Source organism: Corvus moneduloides, chromosome 4 (assembly GCF_009650955.1).
Source record: "Corvus moneduloides isolate bCorMon1 chromosome 4, bCorMon1.pri, whole genome shotgun sequence".
Taxonomy (NCBI): domain Eukaryota; kingdom Metazoa; phylum Chordata; class Aves; order Passeriformes; family Corvidae; genus Corvus; species Corvus moneduloides.
Window position 1 is genome coordinate 17,977,207 of NC_045479.1, and position 27,867 is coordinate 18,005,073.

The 27,867-nt window shown below is 39.1% G+C and overlaps 1 protein-coding gene and 1 long non-coding RNA gene across 4 annotated transcripts in view; one reads left to right on the top strand and one right to left on the bottom strand.

The window, feature by feature from the left end:
- Positions 1–324: 324 nt before the first annotated feature.
- LOC116442684 lies at positions 325–1,684 on the bottom strand. The gene is made up of 2 exons (XR_004239621.1): positions 1,598–1,684; positions 325–1,171 (listed from the first exon to the last, which is right to left on the bottom strand). It is a non-coding gene; the product is annotated as an uncharacterized LOC116442684 (long non-coding RNA).
- IPO8 (importin 8) overlaps positions 1,493–27,867 on the top strand; it is a 46,333-nt gene continuing 19,958 nt past the window's right edge. For 2 of the 3 annotated variants that reach the window (XM_032105948.1, XM_032105947.1), the window contains exons 1-16: positions 1,494–1,699; positions 9,923–10,004; positions 12,104–12,260; positions 13,547–13,705; positions 14,649–14,805; positions 15,844–15,933; positions 16,343–16,437; positions 17,002–17,086; positions 19,020–19,154; positions 19,993–20,092; positions 21,742–21,818; positions 23,072–23,188; positions 25,416–25,505; positions 26,178–26,343; positions 26,916–27,076; positions 27,519–27,644. In XM_032105948.1, the coding sequence (XP_031961839.1) occupies positions 1,616–1,699; positions 9,923–10,004; positions 12,104–12,260; positions 13,547–13,705; positions 14,649–14,805; positions 15,844–15,933; positions 16,343–16,437; positions 17,002–17,086; positions 19,020–19,154; positions 19,993–20,092; positions 21,742–21,818; positions 23,072–23,188; positions 25,416–25,505; positions 26,178–26,343; positions 26,916–27,076; positions 27,519–27,644 (1,881 nt within the window). In that variant the 5' untranslated portion in view covers positions 1,494–1,615. Of the gene's footprint in view, positions 1,700–9,922; positions 10,005–12,103; positions 12,261–13,546; positions 13,706–14,648; positions 14,806–15,843; positions 15,934–16,342; positions 16,438–17,001; positions 17,087–19,019; positions 19,155–19,992; positions 20,093–21,741; positions 21,819–23,071; positions 23,189–25,415; positions 25,506–26,177; positions 26,344–26,915; positions 27,077–27,518; positions 27,645–27,867 lie in introns of all 3 variants that reach the window. The other variant, XM_032105949.1, reaches the window with a different exon arrangement.

Genomic DNA, 27,867 nt, shown 5'->3' on the forward strand with positions numbered 1-27,867 from the left:
CAACAAAGAATTACCATAGTTAATAATATACACTTTTTACTCTAACACTGTTTTGGTTTTTATTTTATGGTTACTGAGCATACTCTCATCTGCTTTTAAGAAGAAATGGAAAGGTCAATGAAAGTGTCTACAATTTCTTGCTAGATGCCGTAGAGCTGCATTACAGGAGAAAGGAAAGATAATGATCAGGTGTTCTGCAACACTTCAAAAGGTGATGAAAACCACAAGAGAGCGCACGATCTCCAAGTGCCAGGTAGGTGCAATTTGTTGTGACAGCTAGATTCCTTTTTAATTAGAGGCAAAGTTACTAAGGGACATTTTCAAATTATTATTAAATCATTAGTGCCAGGTGCTTTAACGTTCTGGTTTATACTGTAATTACAATGAACAAATGACATATTGTCCAACTGTATTCTTAAGGCACCTATATAATGGGATGATCTTGTAATTGCCCTTGTGTTTGACTCCTCCTTAGTGCAGCAAATAGTCTTTCTGTTCTTCCTACCACTTAATCACGTCTTTGGTTTGTAAATGTTATGTAAAACATCACCCGCAGAAGTAACCAAAGGATTTGGCTCACCAAAACCGTGTTAGTCGTGAGGTTTTTCTGGTCTGTTTACTGAGAATTACACCTTTGACAGACATCTTTCTTACAGCTGCACGGATGCTTAAATCTTTGGTTCACTTGCATGTTCTAGGATTTAAGAGGGGAAATAATGGACGAGAGGTGGCGAATCAGGGTGGGGCAAGTGTTTTGAGTTTTGAAGTGTTAGAGGTGGTGTTTGTATATTCCTGATAAGATGAGGGGTAAGCCTCTCCCACGCCCTTTCACACACAATCAGCATTAAGATAAGCAAACCCTCTTCAGGTTCTACTAATCTACATAGTGATGAAGACAAGTATCATCCAGAGACCTGCTCAGATGCAGAGTAGGAATTACGACGTGTGACCCAACTGTGCATTTTAGTAAGCTCCTTGCAGCAAATTTCTGTCTTCCTGTATGTTGTCAGTCACTCTTGTGCAGGGCACATCCCGGAGGCACCTGGATAACTGTGACCAATGTCAGTTCCCCTCCATGGACCTGACCTCGCCACCTCATCCAGCCCCCGTGTTCTTGTGCGAATGACTCGCGGGGTAACAAATACGGAACACCCAAGCCTGGCGTGGAAGCCTAAAATGTACGTAGAAAAATAGAGCAAACCATTAAGAAATAAAAATGGGATTTTAAAATCCTAATTTAAAAACAATCCATGCAGGGCGCGGCGGGAGCCACGCCCAGCGCTCCGTACGGGAACATGGCCGCCCCTGTGGTACCGCGGCCTGCAAACCGCACCTGCTGCGAGCCCTCCCGGCGGACTCCTATCCGTACAACAAGATGGCGGCCACCTCGCGCCTACCCCTTCCCGAAGCCAGAAGGCGGCGCCGCGGCCGTAAAGCAGCGCCCGTTTCCCGATATCCAGCTGTCGCAAACCGGTGAATGGCTGTGGAGAGGGACCGGGGGGGGTGGGGGACGCGGGCCCGCGCTTGTGGCACGGGGGGGCGGCGGCGCTAGCGGTGGCTCCTCCGCGTCCTGCCGCCCCGGGAAAGCGCTGCCTACCGGAGGGAGAAGGCCAAGATGGATCCCAACAGGATCATCCAGGCGCTGAAGGGCACCATAGACCCCAAGCTGCGCGTCGCCGCCGAGAACGAGCTCAACCAGGTGAGGGGGGACCCGCGGGCGGCCCGCCCCACGCGCGGCACGGGGGCGTCCGGCCCCGCCGGCAGGGGAGGGGGCGCTCCCTGCTCCGCGCCGGGACCGCCCGCCCGCGGCGGGGGCCGGGGCCGGGGCCGGGGCACGGGCGGGTCGCTGCCCTCGCTCGGCGGTGAGCGCCGTGCTGTGACCCCCGGGTAGGCGCTCCGGAGTGCGGCAGCCCGGCCCTCGGCGTGGCCGGGGCGCTGCTGCTCGGTGTGGGAAGGGATGACATTGATGTGGCGCTGCGCGGGTCGCGCCCTGGCGCTCGCAGGGGGCAGGCGGCAGTGACACTCCGGGGCGCGCTCTGTCCCATCCGGAGCGCGGCAAGTGAAAGTTGGAGGAAGGCGCCTTAGATTCCATGGACAGTATATGTCATGGCATCCTACAGTTAATCACAGAATTACAGAATGTGGAGTTGGAAGGGACCCATCAGGATCATCGAGTCCAACTCCTGGCCCTGCCCAGCACCATCCTCAAGAATCCCACCGTGTGTCTGAGAGCGTTGTCCAAACACTTCTTGAACTCTGTCAGGCTGGTGCTGTGACTCCTTCCCCGGGGAGCCTGTTCCAGTGTCCAGTCACCCACTGGGGGAAAAACCTTTTCCTAAAGTACCGGCAGAATGCACTGAATGAAACGGTGACCCCAGGCTTTGAACGTTCGAGAAAAGAGAAAGTTCTTTTGCACAGCACTAGTAAAGCTTTGCTTTCCATGCTTTGATAGAATATTTGATCAATTCTCTTTGAGGACTCGGGATTTTTTGGTTGTGTCGGTGTGTTAGCAAAACGGACTAATAAGAAAAAAATAAGAATTGGCTGTCAGGAATTATGGTACTTCAGGATTGCTCCTCCAGCTTAGTTTTATATTTAGGCAACTTAAAACTCCTTCTGAATTAGATATAGCTAATCCTTGCTTTAGCAGTTGGTAAGTTCCTTTAGTAAATCAGTGGATTAAGTGCTGGACATCGAGAATGCTCTTGTGAATATTTAGATAAGGATGCAAGGCTTTTTTTCCCTTTTTGGCATAGTTACTTTAAAAATCCATCAGTATCTGGTTTTGTCCCTACTGTTAAGGGCTGAGAGGGAAATGAGAAATATTTGTCAGCAGCCTGTTGCACAGGGGTCAAAACAACAATACAGAGTACTGCTACTACAGTGTTCTGTTCAGAGCAAAGAGGCAGCTTCTGGGCTCCTAGGTCCTGCTCCTAATGCAGTCATCACCAGTAAGTACTGTGAAGGTCAGGAAAAGTCTTGAAAGCATTTTAAGATTGAGAGCTGTAAAAAGTTCTAAGTTTAAGCGATGGATAGTGCAATTCTCATGAAAGACACAGGTTTTAGATTCAAGAGTGCAAGTAGACTTATTGAGAACAGGTTGAGATGCAGATTTTTCTTTTAAAATACTTCACATGTCTTCTTTTTTGTAACTATTATGAAGACTGAATCCTGAAATCAAGACATAGCTATTTTTGTGTAGGCTTCCTGTTACTAGGTGAAGCATGATGTATCTGACTGACATAATGTGCTGATGCAGTGCTGGGTTTGACATGACTCTTTGGATAAGAGGAACAAAAGTGCTCCTGAGCGATGTTGCTTAACGTGGGACTTTGACATCTTGAAGCTTTTAGGTGCTTTTGAAGCAAGGCTTCAAAGCAACATGTCAGACTCCTCTCCCAGGTATCTGATGGTAGTGTTGACGTGTCCCTGTGTTCCTGCAAGTGCTGAAATCCAGGTGCTGTTCTAGCATTTATCTTGTTCTAGCAAAGGAACCAATCCACCAAGCAAACGGAAAACTCTCTGGCAATAAGTACCCAAAGTGGTGATGTAGCCCATGGCCAAACAGAACGAGGGTCACCTTTATTCTGTGTCATAGTTACAGGGATGCTGCTCTTGAGACAGGCTCAGGGGTGCTGAGGTAAAACTTGGCTGTGTTAGCTCATCTGCAGTGTGCACTGGCATTCAGCTTGGTATCCAGGTATTGCCGTGAGCTTCCCAGACACTGCAAATCCTACTAGTGCACCAAGACAGTGCCTCTTTGTAGGCACCTCAGTGCTATACCAGTACAGAGAGTCCTTTAGAGCAGTGTCATGATAGTCCTGACGCCATAGTTTGCTTACAGTGTAGAGAGTGGGGAGTAGAGTTTACGTGAATGAAAGTTTTTCTACCTGTAAGAAGAGCCAGCGTGTTTGAAAATGCTTCTTTTTCCTCTGTATGTTCCTGCAGCTGTGTGAAGATACACCCAAATCAATGAATTTGCTGTCTGCTTTCTGGATTATCACCTAACTGCATTCAGAAATGGAATCTGAATTCCTTTTTTTTTTTTTTCCCCTTTTTATATCTATTGGAAGGCTGCTTGTGAATCTTCTTCCTCTTGCAGCTAGAAACAAGTGTTGGTTTTCAGTCAAAATTAGTTTATGGTCCATTTATATCCATTTGTGCCAATCTTACTTCTTAACTAGAACAGGTTTTTTGGTACCCTCTCTGAACAGATTTGTCAAAGGCTGATCCCCTAGAGGCCTGTTTTTCTAGCCTCAGCAGGCTATATTTCCTTTGCCATATCATAAAACTGAATTTATGAAATCTAATAATAGGAGCACAGCTCTTCTCTGCACTGGTTTCCCATTGAATTAATCTTTCTTGTTCAATCTGGTCATTTGTGTTTGCAGTGTTCCAGAAAGTCTCGTGCTCCATGCCACTAATACCTCATTAAATACTAAATCTTCAATTATCTTCTTTGTGTCCAACATCTACATGGTTCTTATCTCTCAATATACCAAAGTCCTTTTAGTCTTTTATACTATGCTTGTTCTTCCCTCAGAAACCTCATGTTTTTAGGAGAAATTCTATTATCTTTGAGTACCTGACCATGTACTTTGGCCTCTTACCCCACTCCATTTTTGTTGGTGGCGTTCTAAAGATCATTCAGTTCTTAGTAGGATTTTTCTGGTCTTTCTCCTTGGTTGCTGCTACTTTCAAATCATCAACAAACTTCACTTCTCTCTGTGATCTGAACACAACTGTAAGTCTGGGATTTATTTGAAATCTGATTCTTGCTAAGCTGGAGCAGTAATTTCCTGCCAGGTCAGTGTCTGTGTCCTGTAATTGCTGTCATTTCCCTTTTAGCCTCTTGGGTTTCTAAGTGTACACATCTTTCCGTCCCCCTCTTTCTCTTTTGCCCTCCTGCCCTGCCTTTTTTTAGTTCAGCTCTGTCACATAATTAGCGTGCACTTGAAGATATTTATCACTCACACTGTACTCAGTAGAACAGTTAGTTATCCTACCAAGAAATATACTCAGTTTCAGTGCATCGTTTGTCAGTATCTGTTCCAGGCTATTACTTCTGTTACATCTGTCTCATGGACTTCAAGGACTTTTGCTGGGTTCATTTATTTATTTATGCTATGGCTATATACTGCTTTCATGTGCCAGTTCTTGGAGTGCTGTGAAATATACTATCTGATTACTGAACATAGAGTGTCATTCTAATTCCAGTTCAGATAGGATTTCCGTACAGTTTTTGTGCATTAATCTTCAGTGGCTCAATGTGCTGTAACACATTCCTTTGGCCTGTAGCAAAAGAGAAAAGAAGAACTCAATTGCAGAAATACAGTTGGGTTTTTTTAAATATTGAGTAGGAGTTACATAATTTGGCTTTGACAGAAACTGAGTAGCAGTGCTGAAAGAAGTGTGAAAAGATTACCCAAAAGCAGAAGAGTCCAGAATAAAGTTTGGCTTCCTTCCATATCTTTCCGCATCTTCGTTGAGCTGGCTGCCATAGTAGCCAGGGATCTTAAGGCCACTCTGTAAGTGCCAAATGAGCACCTCACGATACCTAGAGGGAGAAATCTCAGGTATTAAAGACCAATTTGATGAGGAAGTTGACTTGGATGAATAAAAGTTCTGTGGAAAGTGAAGTTTCTTTGATACTGGATGAATTTGGCTGCAGAACCCACAGAGGAAAGAAATTCAGGTGGGTTCTTGCACAAGCTTATTTTCACTCTATGTGAAAACACTGTGTGTTTTCACCTCCCCACATAGTACCTTTGCATATAGGCAGGGAAAGAAAAAAGCGTCTCTTGAAGTTCTAGTTTATTTTAACAACTGTCTGGACTGACAGTGTAAAAAAACAAGAGTGAAAATGCTATTAATGACTGCAGAAATACTAAGTGTGCCAATGGAATTTCTAAGTATACATTTTCAGTACACAGAAAATAAAGTAAGACTTGGTAAACCAGGTTGCTGAGCATTTGGATCAAATGTATTTAAGCCTTAAAATTATATTTTTAAAAAGTTACTTGCTCATGAATTCAAGGTACAAATTTCTTCGGTGTGTTTGTTTTTGGAAACGAAGATGCAGTGCCTTGTTTTTTCAGCAATTCTTATGTGCCATACTTGCATTCAGAGGTAATAAAAAGTGATGTTTACTCGTGGTGGAGAAGGATAATCTTGGCTTGCAGAACCTGAAGTAGGCCTTCCAGATTTCCCATATCCATTGTCCTAGAGTGTCCTGTTGTTTTGCGGGGGAAGAAGCACCTTTCAGTGGCATTCTGCACTTGGGCATTGTGGTTGCCATCAGTACAGAGGGAAAGTTATTGGCAATTGTGGTTCTGGAGCAGTTGCTCGTTGTGGGCTTTAAATGCGACAGCAAGCAAGACGCAAGAATAATGCTTCATGAAATGGGTTTAGTAGTGTATAATGTGTGATAACCTGGGAGCCAAATCTGAACATTAGATGTGAAAAGTATTTGCTTCAGTAGGATCCATTTGGGAAGATTTTAATATATTTTTCCTACTTACTTCTCCTTGTATTCTAGTTCTTTACAAGTGATGGTCTTCATCTTGATGTTTTTCAGTGGCCCATCTGAAGCTCACTTGGCTGTCGTATGTTCTGTACCTAATCAAATGGAAAATAGGCAAAAAAAGATGTGTTCTCTGATCTTTGAAGCCTGGAGCTGTGTTGCTGAGGCAGGGAAGGATACATCAGGCCAAAGTTGAAGGAACAGAGTGCAAAAAGCTGTGCAGCTGCAGTGTGTAGATCCCAAGACAGTGGACACGGATGGAGCAACATGCATGGGTCATAGACCTGCATCTCTTCTCCATTGCTGTAAATTTACCCAAGTATGTCTTCCCAATGCTGCGTGCCTCTCCCAGTATAGCTGCTAGCCTTGCACACTTCTGTATACCATCCTCTTAATCCCAGTGGAAATTAAATGAGATTCTTTTTTAGCATAAATGCTCTGATCTGTGATTCATGCAAGAACAGTCTCTGTTTTAGACAGCTTTAAAATAATTGCTCTTTGTAAGTACTCAGTGAAAGTTTGTTTTTCAAAAACTTTCACTTTCTCCTTCAAAATAAACACATGCCCCAATGGATCAGCACTTTCACAGAAAGTTTTACCAGATCCCAACAATGTGAGTTCAAGGCAGTGTTATTATTCACCAAGTGCACAAAGCACCGTGCTGTGTTGTGGGAGTTGTGCTGAAGGTCTATTCAGCCATCTGGTGCCTCCCTGCGGCTCCTGGGCACGGCTCTTCAAAATCAGCAGATAGTTTTGTGTTCCTTCCGTGGCACTGACAATATTCCTGCTCTCCTTTTGTTAAGGTGCAGCTGCAGTGATTAAAAGAACTGTCTTGTTGAACTCATCCAGCTCCAAGGTCTCTTCCATGTCCATTTCCATGTCACAGTATGCACCTGACAATTGCTCCGCACCTGCTTGTACGATAGGTTCAGCTTTGTTTGCTGATGTCCGGAACAGCACAGGGAAAGGACACATCCCAACATCACAATTAGCATGATAACTAAACAAACGAGAATGTGCTGGTACAGGAAAAATGTTGCTGCATGCAGCTTTTTAAAAAGTCCTCTGTTCTAAAAACTGCAGACAGCATGTAGTTTTCCTGACCCGGGTTTGTTGCTGCACAAGTGAGCAGGATGTAATTTGAGCTTCACAAATACAACAGAATCGGGTGTCTTGTTTCTAACGTGGGCTCACAGTCTCTGTTCATCTCTACAGTGTTCTTGTTTCTGATAACGAGTAGTAAACAGAGCTATGTAAAAATGTGAATGATGGGCGTGACAATAATAGGGAACAGAAGGATTTAATGGGCCTGGCGATCTCCCTAGGAGTGGTGGTGTGTGAAGTGTAAGGACACGCACGTAGCGCTGTGCCGGTGGCTATGGGACCCCCTCGGGGACACTGTGCCTTCCGTCTGTGTAACGGGGCTTTTGTCACTCTGAGTGCTTGCTGAGTGGATCTGGCACGGAGGCAAACAACCATATTTGTGCAGATCCTGGCAAAACTTCAGGGAAAGCAGTTGTACACCAGCACAAGTGGTACCCATAAAGCTTCCTGAAGTAGCAGTGATTTTAATGTAGATCCAGTAAAAACTGTTTGGACAGGGAAAGGGAAATAATACTGTTAGCACTGTGTCCACTCTAAATGTGGTACTGGTAGGATTGCAGCAGGAAACCACCACCACCAAAACAACCCCCCAAAGCTGCATTTTTAATCAGTGTGTTTATAGTAGTAAAAGCTTTGTAGATTGGGTCTGAGAGCAGTATACAGGCACTGTTGAGAACAGAAAGGGTGGTTAGAGTTCATGCGTGGTTTTGGTTTTCCGTGCTGCTGGGATTTCTCTTGGTTATCTCCCTGTAACTTGGGTGTTGAGTGCTGGAGGGTGCCGCAGTCGACTGTGGCCCTGTCAGAATCCACCAATGTTGTCCAGTAGTGACTGAAGGGCAAGATTTGCCCTCCAGGATACTGGATTAAAAGGTACTCTTTGGAATCCAGTATGGTTCAACCAGTTCAGCATGTCTCTAGATAAATGGACTTCCTGTGCTGGATGTTACAGCTTCTACTTTATTTGGAGCATTTCTTAGGGATAATTAAAGTTTATAGAGAAGGAAATTGCAGGAGGGTGTGCTTTTGATTTGCCACTACTGCTTTTATCTCAGATTACTCTATAAACGTTGAATGAGTCTCTGAGCACAGAGTAGGTTAGAATTACACTATCATTATAGTGAATAAAATGAGGGCCAGAAAGTTAAGTGATTTGGTAAAATTATCGAAGGATAGTGTCGCGATGCAGCTGGGACACTTAGGCATCATGAAAGCGATGTAATTTTACCTTGTTATGAAAATGTTAGATCAAGGAACTGGGGACATGAAGGGCAGAAAGTATCTCTTATTTCACAGCTTTCAAATGAGGCAGAGTTTATGGGAGGACATTCTATACCTGTGCTTAAAGCACAAGTCTGGAAACAACCACAGAACTGCCAGGCATAATCTAGTGGGAAGAAATACTATAAAAGGTGAAATACAGAAACCTGCTGCCATCTAACCCCAAGAAACCTCTCTCTTTGAACATAAAGAACGTGGATCCAAGGGATGAAAGATCTGACCTGCCAGTACTGATCTGCCAAGGCTTAGTAGTGACTGCACCACGCTGAGTCAGCGATTCCTCGCTGGAGGAGCCCTGGTGGATGGCAGCAGGATAATGCTATCAGATTGTCACATCTTTTAAATCTGGTGTGCTTTGCTCAGAAGTTCACTGAGCATTGTTTTCTCTTTGAAATTCTTCAGCTGCATGGCTGATGCAGTGTTTGAAAGTTCCATGAAGGCTGTGGGTTTTAAGTGTTATTTGCCTACACTTGATTTTAATTGAAAATGTTTATCCTACTGTTTCCCCAGTTTTTATTCAGATGCACTATACATCTAGTTTGCTAAAAGATAGTTGCATATGGCTAATGCAGATGCTGTTTACACTTGAAAACAATTTTAAATTGCTTTTAAAAATCTCTTTGCTATTGCTGTTCTACCACAACTATTTTGCAAATAAATGGCGTGTATTGATGAAGCATGTCAATATCCATTTGACTTATGGGGCTAAGATGAATAATTCAAAGACAGATATCTAGTGCTTTTCACTATGTATTCTTAGAATTATTTAAATATTCATAATCACTGATCTCCAATTGAGAACCTTTTCACATTACTTATTCTGCCCATGTGCTGTTACGTGCTTGGCTTTTATAAGTAATCGTTTCGATTTCTGCAGATCTGGGTAAATCCAAGTGCTAAAACCTTTCATACATCATGAGGAGAGTGCAAAGTCCTTAGTCTGTATTTCCCATTCAGCATTAGCTGATACAGTCTTCTTTAAACATAGTGACTTACTGTGCTGTCTATGTCTTTCAGTCCTATAAGATCATCAACTTTGCTCCAAGTCTGCTGCAAATCATAGTATCCGATCAAGTTGAATTTCCAGTGCGTCAAGCAGGTGAGAAATTCCTCGTTCCATTTTCTTTCAGTAGAAAGTCAGTCTGTTGTTTGAACAGACTCTTGAGCTGTTGCAGTGTAAGTCAGTTCAGGTTTGTTCTGAAGAAGGAAATGAAAAGGATCTATCTTAGCTGTGTCTTTCCTTCACGAGGGTCAGGTAAGACCATGGGTATAGGATAGAGTCCTACTTTGACTTTCCCTGTGTGTATAGTGATCCCTACTGGATTGCTGTGATACTGATATGAAAAAAGCATGATTTCCACTCAAAAGTGAGCACCCTTAGGTATTATGTCTCCTGATGGTGAAGAAGTAATGATGCTAAGGCAAGTGTGAATTTAAATATTAAAAAGTGTATCACATTTGAATACATGTTTCTCTATTTGAATCTCTTTTCCCTGGAAAAATGAAAATTTCTGAAAAATGGAAATAACTCCTTAATCCCTAGATCAAGGGTAGCCACATACATTTTAATCAGTATCTTGGGGACTACCTAAATAAGTAGATATGAAAGAAGGTCACATCACTGATAAGTTACACAGTTACAGTCTGAGCATGTCTGGAAGGATTGCCCAGCTGTGTGTGTGAGTTCAGGTATAGTGGTGCAGTCAACTTCAGGGGTATGCATTTGTGGAAGATCAGATTCTAAATTCTCATAATCCATTTTAACTACTTGTGTATAATATTTTTGTCAGATACAGAGACTGTTCAGGTTTTCCCATAAATTAATTAATACTGTTTTCTTCACAGCTTTGTTTTTATCCTATGGAACAGCATTTCCCATAGAAGCACTGTTGGGTTTTTTTGGTACAGATCCCATTAATCCCCTGAGTGCTTTGGGGTGTGCTGACATACTCTGTTTGTCATGCTGGCCTTTATTTTTTCAAAGATAATCCAACTTTGAATGGTGTTGTTAGTCCATTCTGTAGTAAAGTTTGAGGCTTAATCTAAACTCCATAAAGTCATTTTTTATAAATTAATCTCTCATTTCAGTATCATTCAGGAAAAAAACACAATTATGTAGAATGTAATTTTATTTATTTTACAGAATAGGGGTGTAAAATAGAAAAGTACGTGTAAGTTATATTTGTAAGGCAACAGATTTCCCTGGGAATTTTTTAAAAGCCAAGAATTTGTATAACAACAAGATCTATGGACAAAGTAGATTAAAGTCTTGGGCTGGTCTTTCAGGACCCGTTTCTTGTCTGACTAGTCTGGCATGTCATAGACAAAGCTGTTTTTCCTCTTGCGCCTATAAAATATTTAACAAACTACGTATTTTCATACTTTGCAATTTGTTATCACAAAAAAAAAAAAAATTGTACCCAAGGATATCTTATATATACTTTAAAACCCTAGCTAGTAATCAACTAAAATAGTGTACAGGCATAAGAGTTTATTAGGAACATTCCTATAATGCCTCACACCGTATTTTCTTTGTTTCCTGAAGAATGCCTTCAGGCATTTTAGTACTGATGCATAAATGCTGCTTTATTTTCTGTTGAAGATTAACTTTATTTTTCGTGGGTTTTTTTCATGTGAGACAGAAGGGAACAATTCTAAGGGATTATGGGAAATCCTAATAGTGAGATAAAGCTTAGGCAATTCACAACAAACATTTCTGTCCGAATAGAAGGTAGGCCACGTGCCAGTTTCATACTGGGCATTTCCCCAAGCAGAGGGTCCCATCTGTGTGTGCAGCAATTTGTTTACATGAGCCTTCCAAAGCTTCACTTACTGAGCTTGAGTAGCTGTTTTAGGGATGAGTGAAAACACAGATAAGTAGATTTTTGTTGGCTTGTTTAGAATGATGGAATATTATGTCCATATGGAAGAGTGCTGTAGTAAAGAATGTACTTCAGTAGATGCTGATGGAAATACTATCCTGTTCTGTTCTGATCAGGTGCTTGAGCCTGATCTTGTGTGAAATCATGAGAAGAATGATTTTCTGACTCAGCTGTGCTCAGTGCCCATAATTGTTAAGAATTCAGGTGGTGGATTTAGGCGCCTTTTGAACTCTTTGTTCTGCTTTTAGCTGTTCTGCATGTTGAGCACTGGGCAATGTGTAGAATTAAACTATTCTTTCCCACTGTCTGTACTTAGCTGCCATTTACCTGAAGAACATGGTGACACAGTACTGGCCAGACCGTGAGCCACCTCTTGGAGAAGCAGTTTTTCCATTTAACATTCATGAAAATGATCGTCAGCAGATTCGGGATAACATTGTAGAAGGAATAATTCGTTCTCCTGACTTAGTGAGGTACCTTACATTGCATGGAGATGTTTCTATTGCTCAGGTTTTCAGACCTAGCAGTGTGGATGTTGTTAGCATGAGAATCTCGATGTTTTGGGAGATGAGACAAGTACTTCCTTTGCAAAAGTAATAATAATCTGTTTACACTTACTTATGTGTGCCTGTTTTTCAGAAAAGTAGTAACCTGGCAGAGAGCCCTGTGATGTGGTTTATCCTCTAAGGGTGTTGTTCAAAGTGTCTTGTAACACTTGCTGTAGTGACAGCCTGTCTGTTTGGCTGATTCAAGGCAGATAGTATATACAGGGCTGTCTGCAATATAGAATTAACCATTCAGGGAAATATTGTCCAAGATTTGTTTCATTGTTTTCTAGTAGCCCTTTTCTTAATTACTTTATCAATTTTTTTTACTTTATCCCAGTATTTAAATATGTATTAGGGTTCTTGGTTTTAAGGTGTTAAAAGAATGAAAATCGCAGTTCTGCTTTTGCTGGAAGAATAGTTAAGAGTCACAGACATGCCACAGTCTGTGATTGTTCACCCCTTTAATTAAGGTGAGGCTGATAGGATGGGAACTGATATTTTCTGCAGGCTTTTTTTTTTTTTTTCATTGCTTAGCAAAACTAAAAGTAGTTCTCCACAGGTTCTAGTTCAGTGCTGCTCAACTTTTTTAGTCACACTTCAGTTTAGTCAATCAACAGTTCTGCCTTGCCTCACCATTGTGAGGGGTATCTAAAAATGTGTGTCAGGAGAGAAATGGTAAGAGGTTTTTTACCTAATTGGCTCTACCATATGCTTTGGAGGTTGAGAAAGTGCTGTTCTAGAAGATCCCAGGAAAACTGTAATTTCTTGAGGAACCTGTGGCTCGGATCATAACATAAGCCATTATTCTTTAATGAAAACATACAAATTTGTGTTTTTGTGGTTGCTTTCAGCTTGATAAGCAAGTATAAACATTCATTTTCAAAGCACAAAGCTGGCTGGTTTCATGAGCAATTAATTCTTATTAATTCTTTTAAAATACTGCTTGATGCATGTGGAGAGGGAGGAGGGAGGCAGAAAAGTAGCTAAAATGTTCTGAAATGAGTTTTTTCCTTAAAGTCAAACCCTGTGGGATTTATTTCTTGCTTTTCCTCTGCTGCTTCCCAAAACTCTCAGTGCTGTCAAAATATGTATGATACTTATGACATAATATGTACAGTAGCCAATAAACTTAAGATTTGGGATCTATCCTGTAACTTAAACACTATGCTATGACCTTATTTGCTTATATTTCTTTTTCCCCCCTGCACTAGAGCCCAGCTGACAATGTGCCTCCGTGCTATCATTAAACATGACTTCCCTGGCCATTGGACAGCTGTAGTAGACAAGATAGGATACTACCTGCAGTCTCCAAACAGTGGGAGTTGGCTTGGGAGCCTCCTGTGCCTCTATCAGCTGGTGAAGACTTACGAGTAAGTTGGTGTCCATCAGTAAATGAGGAATTGGTACTTCCAGTCTGAGCTAATTGCTGAAAATGACATTCTTAAGAGCACTGGCAGTTCTACAAGGGAATTCAGATAGAAAATGGGAATGAATAATTATCATATGCTTCCTTTCCTGCAAATAAATGAAAAATATTCATCATTAGTGAATTGAAAGCAGAGCTGCCAGCAGTAATCTATATGAATTTACTGAGATTTTTTTCTTGAGGCTTTGTACTTTTGATCTGGCTGTAAAAACAACCCTTAGGTTTATAACTTCCTTTGTTTGAAGATTCCCCAAATTCTAGATGTATGAATGCAAATTATTTTCTGCTTTTATGTCATGACTACAGTGCTGTCATTGTCATATACTGCTATTGTGTATTGTTAACCTGTAGCATCTTCCTGATAGTCTAAATCCACAAAGCCTAAAATGGGAGCAGTGTAGTAGGGCTTATCACTCATTTTTTTTAATTACCTATTGTTAGAAACATATATATAAACCACACAAAAGAAATGTAAATGGAGAAGGAGAATCTTTTCCAAAGCAAGGAATCGTCTTTCCCTTTCAATGGCTGTTCACTCCCATTTGTTCAGCACACAACTTGGGTTTGGCATTGGTATGAGCAGCAGAGAAATTCAGGTCCCCTGCTCCTGTGAGGTGACAATTCAGTAATAAAGAACAGTAGTTCTTCCTCTCAGTAACTGTATAAGGTAACATTTGTTGTTTTCCTTTTTTTTATTTATACGTGTTTTTAGTGATTTTGCACAAAGGGTTCAGATGGGGGTTAGAGGAGGGGAAGAGTGATTGATTGAGTGCTGGATATTCTTTTTTTGGTTTTTTTAGGGCACCGAAATTAAATTGTTGGTGGGGAATAGGCATTAGAATCTCCAGTGTGTAGATCCTGGACCAACACTTTTGTTTCCTTTCCAGATACAAAAAGGCAGAGGAGCGAGATCCTCTCATAGCCGCCATGCAAATATTTTTGCCTCGGATTCAGCAGCAGATGATCCAGCTTCTGCCTGATAACTCCCATTACTCTGTACTGCTTCAGAAACAAATCTTAAAAATCTTCTATGCTCTTGTTCAGGTGGGCATCTGTGTAGAGGAAAACCAAACTTTTACTTTGCTGGGCACAGTGACCCCTTTCAGAGTACTCAGGGGTGTGATTAAATAAGAATACCCATTTGGATGGGAAAAGTAATGTACAATAAGCAGGTGTTACAGAAATAGGATATTTATAGATTTTTCTACTTCGAAGCTGGTCACACGATCTCCCAGATTAAAGTTTTAATGAATGTAGGTGCTTCTGCACATTCTATCTGTAAGCTCACTAGAGAAGTGTTCCTATTTTTATGAAGTTGCACATAGCCTGATATGAACTGCGTGGTTATCTGGACTGTGTGGTAGGCCTCTGAAAGTGTCAGTAATGGATATTGTAGTGTAATTGTCAAATGCTGCACTTCACTGGGTGGCATTTATCATTGTCTGCTGAAGATCTGGCAGATATTGTGTGTTGAGGCACATGCACTTCAGAAAGACGAGTTTGGCTTTTACTGGGATGAGTTTGGTGAAGGAGTACTTACAGAGAATTGGAAACCAAACCAGATCCTTTATAAGGAGCAGTCTGAAAATTCTTACTGGGGGTTAAAAAGCTAAAATAGTTTGTTATTAAATGGGTGGAGGATTAAAAAGATACCAAAATCCTATTTTTCTTTTCAATAACTTGCCTGAATATCGTCACTTTTCTTTGGATTTTGTAGAGAAGTAAGATTTACTGGATAGTAGCTAGGTAGTAGTAAGGAGTACATTTTGCTTGCTAAAATGCTATTGGTTTGCCCAAACCCTGTAATACAGATACTGCTGTGGTCCTCAAAGTTACCTGGGCTGTTGTGAGGAAGAAAAACAAAGAGAGGTCTTAGACCAAGGAACTTTCCTCAAATTATGTCTGCTCAGAAATTCCTCTCCAAATTGTACCAAGAAGGTTGCTATTAGTGTTGATATGTAACCTAATTGGTTTTAGTTTTACTTAAAACCTCTTCTTCCTTAGAATGTAACTATTACAAGAAAATCTGCCTTTTACAGAGGAAAATAGTATTGCATACCTGTGTTTTTTCCCTTATTGCAGTATGCATTGCCCCTCCAGTTGGTGAATAACCAGACTATGACTCAGTGGATGGAGATCTTCCGGACCATCATCGATAGAAATGTGCCACTGGTGAGTTTTGGCTTTGTAAAGACCTCTGATACCTGTGTGTTGGCGTTTGAGGAGCAGTCCGTGTAAAGATTTTCTAAGTGTTCTTTTTTTAAGATTTCTGTTTAAGATTCTTTTCCTTGGATTTTTGAGCCAAAGTGATGTAGTATTAAAGTATATCTGAGAATTTGCATTTTGTAAATTCGCATAATTTTGAAATTAAAGTACAGCTGTTGTGCAGGTATTGTGTGTACACATTATATTGGCTAATTAAGATAATTGAAAGCTCCTGGGTGTTATGTAACTGTTAATAGAACCAAAGCTTTAGTCCATGCTGTGTTTTTATATTAGTTTTCTCAGCAAGGAATGTTTAAAGTGTAATTGCTCTCAACAAGTGATGTAACTAATTTAAAATACATGTATTTGTTTGTAGGAGACTTTGCAAATTGATGAAGATGATAGACCAGAGCTGGTGTGGTGGAAATGCAAGAAGTGGGCATTGCATATTGTAGCTCGTCTCTTTGAACGGTAACAAACTGATTAAAACCAAATTTGGGTTACAAGTCTATACCATTAGTTGACATGCAAGTAGAGAAGAAATTTGATCAATTAAACAGCTCATGGTCACTGAAGAGGTTTTCCTGCTGCTGTCCTCTGCCTTGCACTGGCACAGTGGTCTCAGCTCCTAGTGAAATGATTTGACTCTCTTAAGATGGCAAGAAACTTGCCCCACAGGAAAAGTAAATCTGTCTAAATATATATTTATTTTACTACACCCGGCTACAAGTGTTTATATTCTCAAATATAAAGGCAGGGGAAGATTTGAAAAGAAGTCCATAAACATGGAAGTTACAGAGCTTGTGACAAAAAGTCGGCCGTGTTTACTTGAGTATAATATCGTACCTTAGGATAATTTAAGAAAAGGGAAGTGAGGTGTTATGGGAAAGGGTGGCTTTAGAAGAAACCTGTGGTAAAGGTTTCCTTTGCTGATGCAAGACCACTCAGGGTCCTTTATGGTTTAGAAAGTACTGTGTTTTCCTGACACTATAGACTTCTCACAGTGTAAATATCTGTGTCCTTTTCCTTTTAAAGATATGGAAGTCCTGGAAATGTAACTAAAGAATACTTTGAATTCTCAGATTTCTTTCTAAAAACCTATGCTGTGGGCATACAACAGGTAAGCACAGTTCACTTTTTGTGAATTGCATTATTTTGGCTGAAGAAATGTATTACTTTTTAACAGTGTGCTTGTATTGAGGTTAATTTATTAAACAAAATGAAGAGAGTCTGGCAGGTTTTCCTTTTAGTGATTGAGAAGTTCTTCAGTTCTTCAGTGCCATACAGCTGAGGTATAATAACATGAATTTTCACCAATTCAAAAAACCCTGCAGGAAAACTCTCAGAAAAGACGAGCGCTGATAAAATGGTGGTATTGTCGTGTATAAGCACTCTTGATACAACTGAGAGGAACACTTTTGGTGCAGAGGCCTCATTTCATGTATTTTCAGTCCTGTCTTTCCCAAGTGCTTTTGCTGCAAACAACTTAGGTACAGTAATCCAATGATACTGTTTTATTTCAGGAAGATACAAGCAGGTTAGAAGATGTCTGGAGAACAGCAATGAACATTATTTTATCACTGGAAAACATATTATCTGAAAATGTAGCCTAAATTCAGTTTGCAAGGAAATTATTTTTGTTAGGGAATGCTAATTATTTGTGTTTAACATGGTGTGTGGAGACAGTTCAGTTCTGATAAAGTTGCTAAACAAAATTACTTTCCTCCATCCAGTTTGACAACAGAATAGTTTATCCATCAGGATAGGAGTGGTTGTGTAAGGCTGTAAATTAAATGAAAAGGGAAGCAGTCTAATAGTTATTCTAAATTCCTTGCAATGTGTAACTCCAGAGTGGAAAAACAGACTCCCGTGGGCAGTTACAATTTTAAATACTTGAAGTTTGTCTGTTAAGGCATTAAACTATGTTGCAGAGGGGACAGTTTAGCTTTCAAGATAAATGTACTGGATGGTCTGCACACTTCTTCAATTTCTGGCTCTTAAATAGCGATTTATCATGATTGCTTACGGAATTCTATTGTGAATATTACATTACTAAGCCTTTGTTACTTACTCATCAGTTGGTAAGTGCTGACATTGTGCTAGAGTCTGTATAAGAAACAGACAGTTCTTGTCCTGGGAACATGTCATATAGAAGACTTAACATCAGACTTAGTATTCCTAATGAAGGAGCTATATTAAAAATAAAATTTATTATCATGTTCTGAAGAATTAGGAAGCAGAATTGTTCTGTTAAAAGCATATGACTCACATTTTTGTTCTGCATTGCCCTTTATTTTTACTGTTATTCGTGTATATGCCACTTCTTTACACTTACTAATAATTGACCTGCCATTAGTGCAGATTAGTGGCTTGTACTGTGTTTTTTTCTTAGTAGAGCAAACCTTTATACCAAGGAAGCTTTGTGTAATAGAGTTCAGCATGCTAGGTAATAAACCTTCAGCATGCTAGGTAATAGCCTTCAGCATGCTAGGTGATACTATCTGATGGCTACAATAGGTAATTGAAGTTAAAGGGTTTGCATCTCTTCTGATTCAGAGATTTAGGTGAACCTATTTTTCTTTCCTGGTTTAGTATTTCACTTCTCATCACTGTTCTTCCAAAGTAATTTGTCTTCTTTAGGGACCTGTCCTTAAATATGAACACAGACATCACTTAGCAGGTATAGAAGCAACCAGTTTGAACATCTCCCTGTGCCTTTTCCTTACCTATTCCAAATTTTGCTGAGGCCTCTGTAAACTGTGAGCCTGTGACTGTTGTAGTGTATCTTTGGTTTATAATCACAAGTGTTCATCTGGTAAGGCTAGTAGTAAAGGTGGACATTTGCATAAATGTTTGCAGGATTAGAACCTTGATATTTAAATTATTTACTATTTTTGGATCAAGGACATTATAGTGATTTCTAATACTAGAACATCTACTGTAAAACTAATTTATCTGTTCATGTATATTCATTGAGGGAGTGCACTGCATGTTAGTGCATGAGACAGAATTTTCAGTCTTCATTTAAAAATACCAATTTGTCACTTCTTTAGGTTCTCTTAAGAATCTTAGACCAGTACAGGCAGAAAGACTATGTTGCACCACGTGTTCTTCAGCAAACACTGAATTACCTGAACCAAGGGGTGATTCACTCTATAACATGGAAGCAAATGAAGCCACACATACAGGTCAGTGGATAAAACCCAATCATAAACAGTGCCTGCCATCAGAGGGATTAAAAAAACCTCACCACCACCCCCCCAACAAGTTCTGTGGTTTTAAAGAAGGTTTCATGAATCATTCAGCAATTGATCTGGAAAATAAAACAGCATTTCTACACAAATGTGGTTGTGTTTTGCAATATATTGCTGCCTTTTATTGCAGATACTGTTAACTCAATCAGGGATTCTGTTCCGTAAGTTCTTTGTTTTAATTTTTACAGTCTGCTAGAAAGTCATAATGTTCTGGCTTTTATTAGTTGCTGGTGTTCAGAATTGTCAATAGATTTTTTGATTGTAGTGCAAAGATAGTGCACAAAGAGAACATTCATGTAAGAGGAGCTAAAACCTCTTTTAAGGACATGTTTTATAAGAACAAATGAAAAGTGGTTTTCCTGCTCTTTATTTTTTCATATCATAAGATCCTCTTTGTAGCTAGTTAATTCCATGACTTTTAAGGGGAAGGACTCTGGAATCCATTCTCTTGTTAGGTATTGCATTGGTGAGATCCTTCTGCAGAATGTAATACTCTGCTGTGTACAGACTATGTCCTGAAGTATATTTTGTGCATGGTAATGTAACATTATAAAGATAGATTGTATACTTACTGCTGCTGTCTGGGACTATTTCAAAAGGAAAGTACCTATAGTACTGTGAATTTGTTTCCGTTAGACAAAATAAAAGTGCTGCTTAAAGGAATTTAACTCTTCAGAAAAATAAGTCTAATAAATTAGTCTGTGGTGGAGGGAAGCTGTACTGGAATTTTAGTTTATGTGTACTTATGTGTATTTGGCTTTTCTAAAATTAGACTATAACAGAAGAGGTGATATTCTCTCTAATGTGCTACAAAGATGAGGACGAAGAGCTCTGGCAAGAGGATCCATATGAATATATCCGCATGAAATTTGGTAATTTGGCTTTATTTTTTGCTTTCATTGCAACTGCACGCTGTAGTTCCAGTGATCAGCATGGTCACTGTAATGTCTCTCTTTACCCCCAGTGACCTGAACTCTGGGAAGAAGAAAACTTTTCTTAAATCTCACCAATCTGTAGCTAAAAGCAGGTGGCAGATCAAGTGAGTTTGGGCCATTTGACTGGTAGCTTCGAACTAAATGAATCTCAGTTTTTTTTCTACTTCACATGTGCTCAGAGCAGCCCAGACAGACTGGCTTGCTCACTTGTTAGTGCCAGTTTCAGAATCCTGACTTGCAGATGTGCCAGCTGTCTGCAGGTTCCTGCAGCTCTCACTTTGACCAGAAGAGGCCTGACTTACTCTTTCCCTGTTGAAAATTGTCAATGCCTTCAGCATTTTTCTGCCACTTTTTACTACTAAATTGTAAGGTAATTAGATATATATATTCTTTTAAAAGAGACAGTGCAAAATCTTGGGAATAACACACAGGGCCATATTATGAATAAATACATTTATTAAAAGAGTCTTGTCACTGAAAAGGAGAAGGGTACTTTAAAAGTACAGCAATTTTAGCTGGAAAATTCCTGTGAGCCAGGCACCACAGAGATATATATGCAGCATTTGGGAAATTTTCATTAGTTGATTTGGGATTAGCATATGTGAAAACAGAATTTAAATATTCATAGAATAATTTTAAAAGCTTGGGGAGTTGTTATGCAACAAATTAATTACAACATAGTGTTGATCACTGGAGTATAAATATATCCTTGATTTTTGGTGTGTGAATTCAGTTCTTTCTGTGTAAGTAGTGAATCTTATTTTTATGTGAAGCTGAGGCAGTTAAGTACAGATTCAGATTGTATCATGGAAGGTAAAAAAACACTCAAGTATCAAAGTACATTAAATGCAAGTTTAGTGAGGCAGCTTTTCGTTTGGAACAAGAATTCCAGTAATCTGGTAGTATTTCTTAATGATGTTTTATCTTAAAGTCTTCAGGAAAAGTTGGTATGTAATTTGGGTCACATTTTAAGATCACATTTTAAAATCTTTTAGTTTCATCCAGTTTGTGTAGGGATGTTTGGATTAGAACATGTTTGCAGCAGGTTTTTTTCCAACATATAAATTATACTTTCAATATGAACAGAGGAGGTTTACTTGCAATGAATGAAACTAAAAAACTTGACCTTTCAGCAGATATAAAACAACCTCAGATCTAAGTAGTTTTAACGTACAAAAAGTTTCCCATGAGGTTTTAATAAAATGGAGTCAAAAATGTGTACACATGGTATACAGATGGTACTGGAATGTATTGTTGTTCTTCCTATAGGGGTTTTAATTTAAAAAAGAGATGGGATTTTTCATCCCTTGTCTATGGTCTTAAAAAAGCTAATGAATAAATAGCATATTCTTAATTAAGGGAATGAAGAGTGGCAGTGGATTTGGAAGGCAAGAAGTAAATGCTTTGTTAAGGTATGTGACATAAGCTTGGGTCTGAATTTTTAACCATGAAGACAATCATGTCAATAATATTGAGGTTATGTATTCATCCAGATTTTGTGATACCCGAAAAACAAGATGGTTTTTAAAAAATCAATTATTCAGAAAAGAAAAAAATTTTAATGCCTTTTTCTCCCCATTTTTCAGATGTATTTGAGGACTATGCATCCACAACAACAGCAGCACAGAATCTCCTTTACACTGCTGCAAAGAAGAGAAAAGAGGTATGAAACCAGTGGCTTTTAATTATTTGCATTTTCCTTAATAATGTTATTTTCCCCTTATGTTTGAAGATGGTACAGGAAGCTATTCTTGAAAAATCTACTTGCTGCTACGTAGTCAAATGTGTCCTGGCTGAATGCTCTCGATTTTGGGAGAGTTAAAGTATGGCGTGTATAAATACTAAGTGGATTCTTCTTGCAGGTTTAAAATTCATCTGCCAGATACAAACTGGGTTGGAATAGATGTATTGGAATAGATTCTCCCAAGTTTACAAACAGCCTCTGTCACAGCTGTTCTGAGTATCACTAACTGTAGCAGGAGGGAAAGTGGACCTGATACTTACTAATTTTCACTGATGCCATTTAAAAATCCATCTTAACAGCAATGAAATTAGCAAGGACAAAACCCATTTCATACAGTTCCTCTTTAAATGAGGATGAAGCTTTTCTGTAGATCCTTCTGTATTTACAGTGATCTGTGCAAAAATACCCAGGCAAACCCTGGAAAGCAGTTTGCTAAAACAGCAAATGTTTTTCTAGGTTCCATTTTAACGTCCAGTAATCATGGACCTCCATTTCCAGGTGGATTTTCAGAGGAGAACACAGTCTTTACATTAGGTGGAATATGACCTTTCTACTTCCTTATTGTCAAAACAGTTCTTGTCCACTGATCTTCCTTCTCATTTTCATAATTTGTATTTAGACCATCAAAATGGCGAATTGGAAAAGGACATAATGGGTGTGGAAATCACGTTCAGCTGGTTTTGCTAAGAAACTTTTCTAAGTCTAGTCAACTTTAGAAACTACTGCCAAAATCAATAGATCAAATTAAGTTTATGAGGTTTTAGTCCAAGCTCTCCTTGAAAATACACATATATATTTTCATACATATATGTACACACGCATATGTATTTATATTTATGTGTGAGACAAGCCAGAAAAGAACTTAAGGGAAAAAATGGGTGAGGTGCCTTTTCATCACCTTTTTTGATTTGTCTCAAGACAGTAACAAAAATACCTTACTTGCTATTAGTAATGCAAAATTTCAAGGAGATTAACCTAATTTTGACCAGTTTGGCTGAAAAGTTGAAAATTCCATAGTTCCACATTTTAACTATTGAAAGATGCTACACTTAGTACCTCACATTGCTTTGGCCAAAACAAAACTTCTTCTTGAAAATGTCATGCGAATTTTTTAAACGATGCTATTGAAATAACTTGACATAAGGGGATTGTGTGTTTTCTGTCCTGCATAGGTATTACCAAAAATGATGGCATATTGCTACCAGATTCTGACAGAGCCAAACATTGATCCGAGGAAAAAAGATGGAGCTTTGCATGTTATAGGATCCCTAGCAGACATTTTACTGAAGGTAAGTGGGTAAAGAAATGAAAAAGGTTTGCAATTCCTGCTATCAACTGTGATTTAAAATAAAACAGTCTTGCTTTATAAAGTATGGCTAGCCCTTAGCCATATTCATAAAGTCTGTAGAGAGATTGCGCTCTGATTGCAATCAGAATATGAGAGTCTGTTTATTTAAAAATATTAACATTCTTTCCTGGTTTTTATATCTCAGTTTTATACACAGATTTTCCTTCTCATGCTTTTCCAAAGCTCTGTTTGTTTGTTAGAGAGCAGTCCCCTGGTCCCCTCCTGCTTTACTAGTTAAATGGAAGAGTTAAGAAATCAAACATGCATTCTATCAGCAACATTGCCTGTGATTCTTTATGAAATTCCCCAACAGCCTGCACTGTTATGGGCTTCTTCTGGTTCCAGGAAAAGGTTTACTTAACATGTTGCAGGAATGTTTTGTCTAGCTTTCCAACTTTTTTACTTTGCAATGTGTAGCTTTAAGTCTTACTTCTTCTGCCAGTTCGGAGTTTTGAAAAAAGCTAGGAAGAACAAAGAGCCTTCCTCCATTATTTTATAGACAGCATCTTCAGAATTTTGAGTATTTTTCTGGAATCTGAATACAAATTTAATCCACACTGTTGCTCTCTAATTAATAATGATTACAGTTTGCCTGGTGCTTTTGTAGATGGTGGAGTCCAAAATATGCCTTTGCTCCATGTCAAAAGTAATTTCCAAATCATTATCATTTTAGCATGAGAATAGTGACCTTGTTCTAGAGGCTTCTTTTTAAAAGTAATTTATTATAGTTTGTCTGAATTGTCTCTCTGTGCAGGATGTGTCTTCCTATTACAAGCAACATCTTACCAAGATTTACCATCTCTTTTTTCACCAATGTACCAATCTGTTAGCTGATTTTAAATCCTGAAACATCAGTCACTTTTGCAGAATTTTTGTAGATTATTTTGGATTGTAAATGCCCTTCCTCATGCTGGAGTATAACAATGAAAGAGGATGACATTGGTTGTGTTGTAAGGAGACTTTCATATTAACATATTTATCTCTATCCTGAGGGGAAAAAAGAGGATTTATTCCAATATTCTGCTCCTATTTGAAATTTTCAGTCCTGAAACATGAGGTTATATTTTACTTTATAAAAGAGTAATAACCCCAGACACTGCAGACCCCTTTAAAATCTGAATTTCTCGTGTTTTGAATTTGATACATAGCAACATTCCATCAGCTGTTTCCATATAAAATCCTGGATTTGTAAGTGCTTTCTGTCTCTTAAGCTGACTGAGGTAGAGCGTCTAAGGAGCTCACAGGCACAATGACCCTGCCTTAGCCACCTGGCTCCCCACAGCAGCTCCATTTCAATGCCTGCAAACTTCTGGCCTGTGTGCACAAAGGAGCATTATTTTCCTTTCTCTTTGTTGTTTCTCTGCTCAGTCCTTCATGTGCCTCTGGGGAATCAGCATGGAAAAAATGCTGTATGCATTGGTGAAATGAAGTGTGATCGTGTAAGATACGTGTTGTACTGAATGTCCCATTTCACCCTCTTCCTGTCTTAGCCACTGAATCGTTCCTTTGGATGGTAACAGCATCCCTAGCATGTATCTTTTCTATTGTTCTGAGACTATAAGGAAAGTCTCAAATCTCCGTGCTGGTTCTAGCTTCCTGTGAGTATCTTGGGTTTTGCTAAGGTTGGAATAATGAAGAAAAACTCTCATCCAGTATCCTTCTGCAGCTAAGGAGATTTCTGTCACAAAGGAATTATCTTCAGCCATTAATAAACATGAAAAAAGATGTGATTTGTTGCTGTAGTGTCCAAAATAATACGTTTTGATACTTAGAGTAACGGTAGGCTCATATTTATCTTCAGGTATGTATGTACTCCTTTCTAGGAAGAATGGAAGTACTAGGTTATTGATCCTAGTTAGTTTTTAAGAAAAATCAGCTGGAATTAATTGCCTTAAATAACATGGAAATTCCAGTTTACAGGTTGTAATGAATAATGCCAAGTTGAGTATTGTATGTACAGTTCCTTCACTTACCTGGTTTTGAACTTGCTATGCTTTTGAGTTTGTTCTATTCAAGGTAAGGGATTCAGTTCTCTTTGTGGGACAATGGCTTTATTATATAGACAAATAATTGTATTTCCCATGGTTGATATTTGAAATGCATTATGGGCTAGACAGAAGTATGTAAAATGAATGGTCTCCAAAATTAATTTTTCCTTACTCCAACAGAAGAGTGTCTTCAAGGATCAAATGGAACTGATGTTACAGAATCACGTGTTTCCCTTGTTCATGTCTAACCTGGGGTATCTTAGAGCTCGAGTAAGTTCACTTGTTACATCAATTCCAGTATTTGCCATGGTTCCTTCCTTCGCAGTTTGATTTCATTCTGAATGTTGAAGAAAGAAATTAAGTAAATACATAGTAAAATTTAAAATAACACTCTTGTGCAGTATTTTTTCATTATTTTGATTTAAAAATGGTTTTTCAGTTAAATGAATTGATGAAGGCTCTGTGTTGTATTAATGTTCACCTCTTCAATCAAACTTGAGAATTTGAGCAGTGATTGTGGCCATTTTTCATAGCAGAGCTCAATAACTAGAGTACTTGGATGGCTGTGAAGAATAGGCAGGATTTCTGCAAGTAGGTAATGTCAGTTTGAGTGTTGCTTGAAGAGAATCCCCAAGTGCCAATATCAGTCATAGACAAACAGTTTTTGTTATTTTTTTTCTGATTTTATTTCCCCCAGAAGTACCAAAGCTATGAATGCCAGTTATGTGCATACTGAGTTTATTGGAATTTGGGAAAGGAGAATAAAGAACTGCTTGAGTGCAAAACTTGTGTTACATTTAATGTATGAATACACCATAATTAAGTGGGGGAAAAAAAAAAGCAGTGCATTCAAACAGGGAGATAGTTAATATTGGTTTTGAATCAATTAAAAATGCTTAAAATTACCATAGTCCCTAACTTGCTTCTCTTTTTGCCTTGCAGTCCTGTTGGGTACTTCATTCATTCAGTGCTCTGAAATTTCACAATGAGCTAAACTTGAGGAATGCAGTAGAGCTGGCAAAGAAGAGCCTGATTGATGATAAGGAAATGCCTGTCAAAGTAGAAGCAGCCATAGCTCTTCAGACCTTAATAAGCAACCAAGAGCAAGGTATGTGGCAGTGATTCATCAGCTGTATACACTGATCTATTGATTTTTTTGTAGAGACGAGAAGGTTGGTGCAGATTTATCTGTTAAACATTTCTGCCGTTTAAAGACAGATTTCAGAATATTTCATCATGTTTAGACAGCTTCACTTGCTCATTAGTTACTGTATACATCCCAGAATTCTGACTTCAAGTTTTTTTGGCACAAAAGAAATTAGAATCAGCATGTTTGTTTTAATAAAGTAAATATCACCTGTCTTTGGTTTTTTTTAGTGAAGTTAAGTAGTGTTTATGTTTAAGAATGACTACTGCTTATATATGAGAGCAAATATTTCCTCAAAACTGGATTTTAGCTGTAGATGGCATTGCGATATTACGCAATTTACTTTGCCTACTAGCTATGGACTGTAAAATTGCCTTGGGTATGTTTTTTGGCTTTTTTATTTCTCTAGTGAATTCACATTAAAAAAACTTACTTTGTTCAAGAGTAGTCAGCTACCTGGCAGTTTGGAGATGCTGTATGTATATTTGTGTTTATAGATAGTTGATTTCACCTAGTTCCTATTGGTTTTTTAGCCAAGGAATATGTGAAGCCTTATGTAAGGCCAGTGATGCAGGAGCTCCTGCACATTGTCAGAGAGACAGAAAACGACGATCTTACGAATGTAATCCAGAAGATGATCTATGAGTACAGCCAGGAAGTGGCTACTATTGCCGTGGACATGACTCAGCACCTGGTAAGAGCAATAGGGAAATAACAGTCCAGTCAGAAGTACATGCCTAATTTGGTAAATGAACTCTGTTTGAAGTGTGCACTGTTTAAAGTAATCTTTATAAGGGCCCACCTGTAGTATTTACAGTATTTATGGCTTTTTTTCTCTATGAAGCATCTTTAAAACCTGTCGATTTTTCAAAGATACTGATTTGTGTCACTGGTTTTAGTGAGCCAAGCTCTGACTATTTAGCATTTCAAATGACTTAACATAGTCAGACTTCTAAAAAAAAAGGAGATTTTAATTTGCTACGTTCCCCTTTCAAAAGTAGCAAGCATATTTTTCAGTGCTGACAGCTCTTACAGATAAAGCATTGCTGCTGCTGCATTAACTGCCTTGGTTTTGAATGACAAATTGGAAACACGGGTTCGCTCTTGAATGTCAAGTTGCTTGGTTTTGTTCACAGGCCGAAATATTTGGTAAAGTACTTCAGAGTGAGGAATATGAGGAAGTAGAGGACAAAACCGTTATGGCCATGGGCATCTTGCACACAATTGACACAATCCTGACAGTTGTGGAAGATCACAAGGAGGTGAGATTTTCCTTCATGCTTTTCTCCATTCATGACAACAAGCACTTCTGTGTATGTTGCATCACTTGGCATGAATGTGCATTTACTCTGGCAGGATGGTAGCAAGCCATCTCTGACAGATCTGAATCTAAAGCCCAAAAGTTTACTTTTGGAGTTTATTAATCATTGAGCTTTCTCAGCTTCAAGGGAACTTATGTCCCAAGGGTAAAATTCTTAGCTCTTA